Raw genomic sequence first — 12,067 nt, forward strand, 5'->3', positions numbered from 1 at the left:
GAAGTCCTTGAAGGTAAATCTTGATGAAGAGGTATTATGCTTATTACTTTTGAGTTCTTTGCCTACTAGTTGGGATACTCTTGTTACTACCGTTGCGAACACAATGGGCAACCAATTCAAGTTGAGTGATGTTGTTGCTTCATTGTTGAATGAGGAAACTAGGAAGGCTACAACCCAATTAGAAACCGGGCCTAGTGAGGCATTGAGGGTTAGTGAAAGGGGGAGGCCGGTTACTAGGGATAATTTCTCGGGTAGAAAGGGTGTATCTCAAAGTAAGGAACGATCAAAATCTCGAGGTCGAAAATATTCTTGTTGGCATTGCAAGAAGGAGGGCCACATGAAAAAGGATTGTTATCTCTTGAAAGGCAACCAAAAGGATAAAAGGCATGATGGTGAAGCAAGTATAGTTTCCGATGAAAAAGGAGATGCGGTGACATTAAGTGTTGCTTGTACCGCAAGTTCAAACATGGATGTTTGGGTGTTGGATTCGGGTGCCTCATTCCACATATGCTCAGATCGTTCTTATTTTGTCAATTATAAGAGGTAGATGGTGGAAATGTTTATCTTGGTGATGATCGACCATGTAAGATTGTTGGAATTGGCGATGTTGAGCTTGAGCAAGCCGATGCGAGGCGATATAAGTTGAGCAATGTGAGGCATGTACCCGAAATTACCAAGAATTTAATCTCGGCGGGTCAACTTGATGACGGCGGTTTTGTTGTGACTTTTGGCAAGGGATCATGGAAGATATCAAAAGGTTGCATGACATTAATGAAAGGGAAAAAGGATGGGAGTTTGTACATTCTTCATGGAGCACCTCGAAGAAGTGTTGTGGCTACGGCAAGTGAGCATGCGGATATGCAAGTGTGGCACAACCGACTTGGTCATCTAAGTGAAAGAGGTATGAAAGTGTTACAAAATGAAAATTTTATTCCTTCTTTTGATTGTTCATCTCTTGAATTTTGTATTCATTGTATTATGGGAAAACAAAAGAGAGTGAATTTTAAGAGGAATGAATCCCATAGAAAATTGAAATCATTGGAATTAGTTTATTCCGATGTGTGTGGCCCATTTAATGTCAAATCTCTTGGTGGAGCATCTTACTTTGTTACATTTCTAGATGATTTTTCTAGAAAGTGTTGGATTTATCCCTTGGCCTCAAAAGATCAAGTCTTTGAGACTTTTAAGAAGTTTAAAACCCGTGTTGAAAATGAGATTGAAAAAACCATCAAATGTTTACAAACGGATAATGGTGGTGAATTTTGCTCTAATGAATTTGATAATTTTTGTGCGAGACATGGCATTCGGAGGGTGAAGACGGTTCCATATACACCGCAAGAAAATGGGGTCATTGAAAGAATGAACCGGACCATTGTGGAGCGGATTAGAAGTATGTTGTCTCACTCGGGTCTTCCAAAATCATTTTGGGCCGAGGCGGCCAACACCGCGGTTTATCTAATTAACCGATCACCAAGCGTGGCATTAGACGGTGGCATACCGGAAGTCGTGTGGAGTGGTAAGAAACTTTCTTATGATCACTTGCGAATTTTTGGTTGCGAAGCTTATGTAAAAATTCCAAATGTGAAGAGGAATAAGCTTGATTTCAAGTCACGGAGGTGTGTATTTGTTGGTTATGGCGGTGATGATTTGGGTTATAGGGTTTGGGATCCTATTGAAAAGAAGACAATTAGAAGCCGAGATGTCATATTCCGTGAAAATATGATGTTCATGGAAAATCAAGAGAATGAGCAAAATGAAGATCGACATGTGGAGGAGCATGTTGATGCAAGTGTTGCACCTAGAATAGTGACACGTCCTCAAGATGGTGGTGATGATCATGAGAATGAGAGTGAGCCGGTGGAGGCGCATGAAGATGAAGGCATAAGCGAAAGTGAGCACACTAGTACCCCGGAACAAGAGTTGAGGAGATCAAGTCGAGTTTCTCAACCTATACAAAGGTATTCCCCTTCTCTATATTATGCTTTGTTTACGGATGCGGGTGAACCCGAGTCATTTCATGAGGCTATTAATTGCCCGGATAAAGCCAAGTGGCTAGGAGCAATGGAAGATGAAATGAATTCGTTGCATTTAAATGAAACTTGGGAGTTGGTGGAACTTCCAAAGGGAAAGAAAGCATTGAAAAATAGGTGGGTATTTGTGTTGAAAAATGAAGCCGATGGTTCAAAGCGGCATAAGGCTAGGTTGGTAGTGAAGGGTTATGGACAAAAACATGGTATTGACTTTAATGAAATTTTTTCTCCCGTTGTGAAGCATAGTTCAATAAGAGTTGTTTTATCTTTGGTGGCTAATTTGGATTTGGAGCTTGTGCAACTTGATATTAAAACCGCTTTCTTGCATGGTGACTTGGATGAAGAGATTTATATGTCACAACCGGAGGGTTTTGTTGAAGAATCAAATCCTAATCTTGTGTGTAGATTGAAAAAGGGATTGTATGGTTTGAAGCAAGCCTCTTGACAATGGTACAAGAAGTTTGATACCTTTATGCAAGAAGAGGGTTATAAAAGAAGCGACTTTGATCATTGTGTCTACATGAAAGGTAATGCGAATGAAACTTTTACCTTGTTATTGCTTTATGTTGATGACATGTTGATAGCAAGCAATGATCATGATGAGATCAAATCTCTTAAGCTTGACATGTCTAAAAGGTTTGCTACTAAAGATCTTGGTGAAGCAAGGAAAATATTGGGTATGCGGATTCAAAGGAATCGGGAGAAAGGAAAGCTTTGGTTAAGTCAAACGGAGTATGTTGAGAAAGTCCTTGAAAGATTTGACATGACCGGTTGCAAACCGGTGACTACACCTCTAGCCGGGCATTTTAAATTGTCTAAAGAGAATTCTCCAAAGAATGAAGAAGAGAGGACGAGAATGAAAAATGTCCCGTATCTATCGGCCGTTGGTAGCTTGATGTATGCTATGGTGTGCACTCGGCCGGACATTGCACAAGCAGTGAGAGTCGTCTCTCGGTATATGTCTAACCCGGGATGGGAACATTGGCAAGCGGTGAAGTGGATACTTAGGTATTTGAAAGGCACTCAAAGCTTGCAACTTTGTTTTGGAGGATCTCATTTAGCAATTGAAGGATATGTTGATGCCGATCATGCGGGTTGTAAAGAGACAAGGAAATCTACAACGGGTTATGTCTTTACTATCGGTGGTGGAGCCGTTAGTTGGATGTCTCGTTTGCAAGACATTGTTGCCTTGTCTTCCACCGAGGCGGAATACGTTGCATTGACCGAAGCGGCCAAAGAGATGATTTGGTTGAAGGGTTTGCTTGGGCAATTTGGATTGAAGCAAAATGAGTATGTGGTGCATTGTGACAATCAAGGCGCCATACATCTTGCGAAGAATGCGGCGTATCATTCACGAACGAAGCACATAGATGTGCGATACCACTTCATTCGTGATGTACTTGATCGTTTGCAATTGATCGTGGAGAAGGTTCACACGAAGGAAAATATTGCAGATATGTTCACAAAGGTGGTGCCTCCGGATAAGGTAGTCTTTTGCCGGAGGCATTCCGGGTTGGTTGAGTAACTCGAATGTTGGAGCGCGGTGTGGTACTAGTGAGGTCAAGTGAGAACTTTGTCTTCAAGTGGGAGATTGTTGCCGTATGAAGCCAAAAGGAATTTTGGGCCAAAGGCCCATGTCGCTATTTGAAGGAGATAAATTTCCAAATGGAAATTATATGAAATGAAGTGGAGACAGAGAGGGAGATATCGGAAGATAGAACCAAAAGCCAAGCTGTTCCCTTTTTTCTTCTTCAAGCTTACTCTAGGGTTTTTGCTCTCTTGATTAAATCCACCTAAATACACTAGCAAATCTCAAATTAGTGTATGATATTGTAAGAGGGTGTTAGAGTGAGTGCTATTGGCTTGTTAATCTCCTTGTACTTGTAAAACTTTTGATCTAGTGAAGTTTGCACCGTGTGCTCCCGTGGTTTTTTTCCCGCAAGGGTTTCCACGTAAATCTTGTGTCTCTCTTTTATATTTTCTGTGTTTGATTGTTTGTTTGAGTTGGCTTCTCGTTTAACTTTCATATTTCTCCATTTATTGGGTATTGGTGTATGCCCGCCACGTGCTCGACAAAATTACTCCTTGGGCTAAGAGCAACAGAAGGTACAACTGGGTGAATGTTGTTATGCGTGTAGAGAAGTTATATACCTCCTTGTTCTTGTGCTTATACAGTGATGCACATTTAAATTTAAATTTTTATTACTGAAAGTAATTAATTTGAAGCTACGTACATTGCTATAGTCGCAACTATCATTGAACTATATATATTCAAGATTATGCTTAGAATTATCTTTCAATATGTCTCTGTGAAAAAAGTATAAATGTATTAATTTACATATATTTAATTTACACTCATAGCATATTTTTGTTTAGAAGAGAGAGGGTTTAAAACATACCTCTCTTTTTGTAAATTTGAATTAAAAGTTTAATTTGGACTTTGCATCTTCCATGAGATTTATGTATTTGTTGGAACTTAACAAAATACCATGGTTTTACATTTTGTCAATGCGCCACTTTGAAATCTTCAGTCCTTCACAGAATCTCTCAATTTTGTTATTGTAAGTATTTAACAAGTTTCTCTCTATTAAGGAAAAACCACACTTGTTTATTCATCATGATCATTGTCTAATCTCCATAAATGGAAAAGATCTATTTTTTTTTTCTAGTGTGTGAGGATGATTAAAATTGATTGAAGCATTTCATTTATATATAGAAAGTTATCAACAACTACATTAAATTGAATGGATAAAAAGTAGGTACAATAGTTACTTAAGAAGTTGATATAAATTGAGTTCTGATGAGTCCGAATTTAAATGCTATTTTTTATATTGTAGCAATAAAAATCATATTTAAAAAAAAATGTCATATACAAGTAGATTCAATCTAAATATTTCCTACAATTAAACTCATAGTACAACCGAACACTCATTGAACACATTTTTATATCTAGTCCCGTGTACACCAATGAATATGGGATCCTGTAAATTATAAAGTGGGTTCCCGATCTGGTCCAATTCCATTCCGCATAATCTCGTGACAACCGAACAGATCCTTAGATAAAAAGGTATAGAAAAAGGCTAAAAGCTACTCCTGTTAAAATGAATTTTTTTTTATAATATTCATTGTAGCGGGCACAAAATAACTGGACATGTGCTTCTACACAAAAGCGACACAGAAAATTACACTGGACATGTGCCATCTAATTGGCTGATGCAGTGGTGGGGCAACCATGCCTGGCACTGGTCATGCGGGCCCCGCATTTTCCAACTTTAGTTTTGTGTCTGTATCGTCTGAGATATTTCAAACTTTCCGATTTGGAATAACATGACGATTTATCTCGATCGATCTCAACTGTTAATCTTCCTTGAAATTTGTGTACAAAAAAAATATATACTTTGTTGAGATTTGAACATGAAAAAGTTTGAACGGTTGAAATTGAAATAACAGGTTCACGTTATTCTCAAACTTTTAGTATTAATGTGCTTTGCGATTCGTGCAGAAAGGGTTTGAATGGTGTAGCTTTTGCACAGATATATCAAAGTTTGAGATATCTCAGAAGATGCAAATTTTGGTTTTACATACGAAACTCGAAAAGAATTGTTTAAACCCTTACAGTGTTTACAATGATTTTTTTTTTAAAATAGTGGTATTTACCACCGATTTTATTTGAAATTAGAAATTATTGCATATCTGACATAGTACCTAAAATTGGTATCAAAATCAAATAAGACAAGTCTGTACAGCTGTTCAAAACAAAAGCAGGCAATATCATAAGAAAAACACAAAAACAACATAATAGGCATAAAACTAAGAGCTACAAATCTAATAAGTCCTCATCCTCCTCGTCGCCAGACATTAGAGATGGGGGGTTGCCATCCCCAGAACCCTGCACCAGAAGGTCCAAAGCTTGAGTCGGTGCTGGACTTCTTGCTTCTTCCAACAGAATGAAATCTGGGAGATCCTTAACATCAAAAGGCATTATAAGATTTAATTTAAAGAAAGAATCATCCCCTCTAGATTGACACCAAAATTGAGTTAAAGAAATAATCTTAGTACCTAGAATCCTAATAGAACAAGGGGTACCATCATTAAAGCATAATCTATTTCGTTCTAACCAAATAATCCATAAAACAACCCCTCTTAATAATTCAATTAAAAGTCTATCCTTGAAAGGAATATAAGCGTCAATCAACCATAAATCTTCTAAAGTATGACAATTATAACTAAAATTATTATGCTCGGCTATCCAGTTCCATATTAAGCTAATGTAAGAACATTGAGTAAAAAAATGTTCTGTATTCTCTATTTGGTCACAGAATACACATTTTGTATCACCTTGCCAATCTTTATTTACTAAATTCATTTTAGTCAAAATTTTGTCCTTTCGAACAAGCCATAAAAATATTTTAATTTTTAATGGAATATGGGATTTCCATATGGTACCATATTCAGAATTAGGCATTCCCCCATATTCTAACCATTTATAAAAGGAATGAACGGTAAAGCTATCATGTGTAGACCATCGCCATATAATCCTATCTTCTAATTGGTCAGATAAAGTAAAATGAAAGAATATATTTTGCAAAGCTAACCATTCCTCCATATATATACCAGTTAATTGTCGTCTAAAACTAAGATATAAATAAGAATTAACAAAAGTCTCAGCCACAGACACGAATCTATTGGTAACAATTGAAAATAAATTATGATACTGGTGCTGTAGAGAATGTTCAGTACACCACCTATCTAGCCAAAAAACTATAGACTTACCATTACATATCTCCTTATTTAAACCTATTGTTTACTATATGTTGTTACTCTTGCGAATTTCCCCTCAGAGGGATGATATTCTTAAGTATTAATTGCCCCTCCTTTTGATTTTCAATATTTACGGAGATTTACTAATTTGGACCAACTTTGTCTCCCCAATTCTTCTGAAACTTATTTTGCTTCTTAATTTCTATAGAAATTTTTATTCATAATTAGGGTTAAATTTGTGATTAAAATTATAATAAATTCCTTAATTTTTATGGAAAATTAGAACTAAAAACATTGAAAATTTTAAGTTTGAGCATTATTTTTTTATTTAGTATCCGATTAGCTATCTAAACCCGATTTATTATTTATAATTAATTTGTGTGGGATTGTTTGCTTTTTCTATATTGCGATTGTTTTTTTTGCTGTTATTATAAATTTGATGTGTTGCATGAAGTGTTAAGGTTCATGCTGGAGGCAGGAGAGAGGAATAGGTGGAAATGAAAGAGAAGAAAAAAAAATGATTTGGGAGTTTTTATTTTTGAATGTGGCACATTCAAAAATACATATGGCGATTTAAGTAGGTGTTGTAGCTTGTAGATGGTTAATTAAGTCATCGAGAAATATAAATTACATCAGTATAAAACCGCACAGTGACCAAGAAGACGCTAATTAGAAGCTAAATAATGATATCGGGGAGTGAACTGCGCATCTTGTCTTCCACGGGATGAGATTCTTTAATTTATCAAGGCAAACAATTTTTAAAAGAAAAGAGCCAATAAGAATTAAATCGTACTTGTACGAAACCATTTCACGTGCTGCATGAAATGTGAATATAAAAAACAGAAATTGCTAATTGAGCGATAAAATCCAGTGCACATAATTATTTTTTTCTAATATTGATTCATTGTTCATTTATAAATTATAGCTTAACAATTTTTCTTAAAATTTTAAGAAATAATAATCTAAAAATTATTAGCCTTATAAATTAGTTTTATTTCAATCTTTTACAAATTCATGTTGGAATTAATTTCAATTAATGTGGGCTTATATGTAATATAAATATATATTGAATAATAGACTGTCAAAATTAGACCCGTTATGAAGTGATCAAATTAAGTATTATTTATCGGGTTCAATATGTGTCATGAGAAGTGGGGCCTTTAATGTGTAGAATGCGTATTAATAACTTTATGATTTAGTGATGGTCTAAATTATATAAAGTTTGGTAATAATACAATTATGCTATTGGTCCCTGGGGAACACAATCAAATATGGCAATGTTCCGTAAATAAGGAAATACCCAATAAGGCAAGTTCTGAATTCAGACCCGCTAAGGATCCAATAAGAAAATAGGCTACAGATCCAATAAGTGAAAAAGATTAATTAATTAATTGGTTAATTAATTAATCGTATTACTGTTATGCCTATTCAATTGATTAAAGGGCGCGCCTATTCATTTTTTCAAGTGGAGCCTATTTAATCAAATTAAGAAACATACAGATCCGATATACACATATATTTTCTGTCTCTTTCACTCTCTCTACCAAAAATAGCAAAAGAGAGTAGAGATTAATATATTGCGATTAAGAAGGGGATTTTCGGTAAAGAACTTGAATCGGGTGTCTCTCTTTGTACGGAAAAGAACGTTGCTGCTGCCGCCTCTCTCGATCTCTCCATCGGACTTGAGAGGGATTACTTGGAATTCTAAGGGCTTCCGGTGATCAACGGTGATCATGGCAATTTAGGGTTTATATAAGATATAATGAATTTTGGTATTTCCGACAGTATACTGGCCGAACTAAATCAGAACATAATAATAATTACGTTAAGACAAATTTTGATAAATTTGTTTTTCGGAAAATATTAAATCATTATGAAGGCTTCAGATTTAGATATATTTTGGAAAATGATTGATAAAGGTATCATCTTGCCAAAGTAAGCTCTCATACTGGCGTTAATCATTTGCCAATTTATACACAGTAAATATATATATGATGCTTAGTTATTGGACTGGCCCAAAGGAAAGACAATAATTAAGTGTTGTATGTGTATACTTGTGGTAATGAATAGGTAATAGTCATTAAGTTTTAGATGTAATTAGTTCATCGGCCCAAAGGAAGATTGACTAATTGACATCAAATAGACTGTTATATTCGATTACTACACCTATTTATCTTAGAATAATAACTGACTCCAAAGAGCACTTATTGTTCGAGGATACTTAGTTGATGGAATATGCCTTATTTTAATTTTTTATTTTTATTCGGTTATTTGATTCGTTCTTTGTGAATATTTTCAGCAAAAATTACTGATCTTACAGCCGGCATCAATAGCATTCCGATGCTGACGGGTTCTAATTACAAGGATTGGAAAGATAATCTTGAGATTATCCTTGGGTGTCTTGACCTGGACATAGCGTTGCAGGAGGCCAAACCTACTGTGCCTGTTGCGACTAGTTCTGAAAAGGAACAAACTGCACATGCACGGTGGATGAGGTCAAATCGCTTGTGTCTTCGGGTCATGCAAAAGACCATTCCTGAAAGTTTTAGGGGACCAGTTTCTGATTCCACTCTTGCTAAAGACTATCTTAAGAAAATTGAGCAGAGGTTTGTTCGGAATGAGAAAGCTGAAATAGGCATTCTTTTAAACAAACTCTGCACAATGAAGTACAATGGTAAGAGCAATGTTAGGGAGCACATTCTTGAAATGATGCATACCGCTTCAAAACTGAAGGGACATAAGCTAGATATATCGGATGATATGCTAGTTTATTTGGCCCTTAACTCTCTTCCTGTCTCATTCGGACAGTTCAAGGTGAGTTATAACTGTCAGAAGGACTCATGGATAGTTAATGAACTCATCTCGCACTGTGTTCAGGAGGAAGAGAGGTTGAAGTCAGACAAGAGTGAAAGCGCAAACATTGCTTCTACCTCTAAGGGAAAAGGGAAAAAGAAACGTCAGGCAAATTCAGATGCTGCAACTACAAGTTCGCAGAAGAAGCCCAATAAGGATAAGAAGCCGGTTACCGTATCGGAGCCGAATAAGGAAAAGAAAAAGGGTTGTTTCTTCTGTGGATCTGAAGGGCATGTAAAGAAAGATTGTGCCAATTATCACGCATGGCGTGTTAAGAAGGGTACTAATTTTTCTTTTGTTTGTACAGAAGTTAATGCAGTTTCAGTTTCCATAGACACATGGTGGATAGATTCAGGTGCAACTACTCACATTTCTGTGTCTATGCAGGGTTGCCGAAGTTACCGGAAGCCAAATGATGGTGAAAGATACATCTATGTGGGCGATGGAAACAAGGCAGAAGTTGAAGCTATAGGGCATTTTAGATTACTTTTGAAAACTGGATTTTATTTGGATCTGTTTGATACTTTTGTTGTACCGTCTTTTAGGCGGAACTTAATTTCTATTTCTGCATTGGACAAATTAGGTTTTACTTGTTCATTTGGAGATAGAAAGTTTGGTTTGTATCAAAACTCCAATTTGGTTGCTTCTGGTTTTCTATCTGTTTTGGATAATCTTTATGCTTTGGATACTGTTGCTTCATATAATGAAACCCTAAACAATGAAACTCGAAACGTTAGACAGAAATTAACACATCAGGATTCAGCTGCACTTTGGCATAAGCGTTTAGGTCATATTTCTCGACAGAGAATTACACGTCTTATTCAAAGTGATATTCTGAGACCCTTAGACATGTCGGATCTGGGTCCGTGCATTGAATGTGCGAAGGGCAAACAAACAAGCATGCGTAAATATACAGCCAATCGTATGAATGACGTCCTTGAACTGATACATACGGACATATGTGGGCCATTCCCTACAGCTACTAGGAATGGGCATGTATATTTTATCAGTTTCATTGATGATTATTCTAGATATGGTTATATATTTTTAATTAAAGAAAAGGCTCAAGCTTTGGACACGTTTAAATCCTTCAAGGCTGAAGTTGAGTTACAGCTCAACAAAAGGATTAAAAGCGTCAAATCGGATCGTGGTGGTGAATACTATGGTCGGTATGACGGTTCAGGAGAACAACGTCCAGGGCCTTTTGCTAAATTTCTGGAGGAAAATGGGATTGTGCCACAGTATACAATGCCGGGTTCGCCCGCAATGAACGGAGTGGCTGAGAGGCGCAATCGAACATTAATGGAGATGGTGAGAAGTATGATTTCTCATACTTCACTTCCATTGAACCTCTGGGGAGAAGCACTTAAGGCAGCAACATATATTTTGAATCGGGTACCGACTAAGGCAGCGAACAAAACTCCATATGAAATGTGGACCGGGCGAAAGCCTAGTCTCCAACACTTAAGAATCTGGGGTTGTCCGGCTGAAGCTCGGCCTTATAGGCCACAAGAGAAAAAGCTGGACGAAAGGACAGTTAGCTGTTATTTTGTCGGATATGCGGAAAGGTCCCGGGGGTATAAGTTTTATGATCCCACTAACAGAACAATTTTCGAGACAAATACAATTAAGTTCTTTGAGGATGTTATGGTTCAAGGGGGAAATACAAATCAAATTGTCTTTGAAGAGAAACATGATTCTCCTATACAAGAGGCGCCATCAACGGTACCGATTGTAATAAGAATATCTGGAGACTCATTGGTTCAGGATCGTACTGTGAATGAACCTACAGTGTGTGAACCTTCAGAAATGGAAGAGAATCCGGTTCAAGACAATGTTGATGTTGAAGAGGAACCTATACCATCTCAAGAACTTCAAGAAACAGTGCCTTTAAGGCGGTCCACCAGAGAGAGAAGAAGTGCAATATCTAAGGATTATGTTGCATTTCTTCAAGAACATGAATTTGACATTGGCATGATGGAGGATGACCCTCTTAGTCTCCGTCAGGCTTTGGAAAGTGTCAATTCTCAGATATGGACCGAGGCCATGAATGAGGAAATGAAGTCAATGTATGACAACAAAGTCTGGGATATCGTCCCATTACCTGAAGGTGTGAAGCCTGTTGGTTGCAAATGGATATTTAAGACCAAGAGGGATTCAGAAGGTAATGTGGAAAGATATAAAGCACGGCTTGTTGCTAAGGGATTTACACAGAAAGAAGGCATTGACTTTACGGAAACTTTCTCACCTGTGTCTATGAAAGATTCCTTTAGAATTATCATGGCATTAGTGGTACATTTTGATCTTGAGTTACACCAGATGGATGTTAAGACTGCATTTCTCAATGGCGACATTGATGAAAACATTTATATGGTGCAACCACCTAACTTTGAGTCAGATGACCCAAAGAAAATGGTTTGCAA

The 12,067-nt window shown here is 36.8% G+C and overlaps 3 protein-coding genes across 3 annotated transcripts in view; all 3 read left to right on the forward strand.

The window, feature by feature from the left end:
- Positions 1-12,067, forward strand: part of LOC144554015 (disease resistance protein RGA2-like) — a 53,284-nt gene that overhangs the window by 34,838 nt on the left and 6,379 nt on the right. The window lies entirely within an intron of this gene.
- Positions 1-12,067, forward strand: part of LOC144554018 (putative disease resistance protein RGA4) — a 31,874-nt gene that overhangs the window by 10,926 nt on the left and 8,881 nt on the right. The gene's annotated exons all lie outside the window — the stretch shown is intronic.
- LOC144554514 (uncharacterized) lies at positions 8,819-10,303 on the forward strand. The gene is made up of 2 exons (XM_078302831.1): positions 8,819-9,924; positions 10,032-10,303. The coding sequence occupies exons 1-2, from the start codon at positions 9,132-9,134 to the stop codon at positions 10,058-10,060; spliced, it is 822 nt and encodes a 273-aa protein (XP_078158957.1). The 5' UTR covers positions 8,819-9,131; the 3' UTR covers positions 10,061-10,303.

Source organism: Carex rostrata, chromosome 5 (assembly GCF_964058835.1).
Source record: "Carex rostrata chromosome 5, lpCarRost1.2, whole genome shotgun sequence".
In the NCBI taxonomy this organism is placed as follows: domain Eukaryota; kingdom Viridiplantae; phylum Streptophyta; class Magnoliopsida; order Poales; family Cyperaceae; genus Carex; species Carex rostrata.

Coding starts and splice junctions, on each gene's coding strand:
- LOC144554514 (XM_078302831.1), top strand. CDS start 9,132: ATGCTGACGGGTTCTAATTACAAGGATTGGAAAGATAATCTTGAGATT. Junction 9,925..10,031: donor CGCATGGCGTGTTAAGAAGG/GTACTAATTTTT, acceptor GTGTCTATGCAG/GGTTGCCGAAGTTACCGGAA.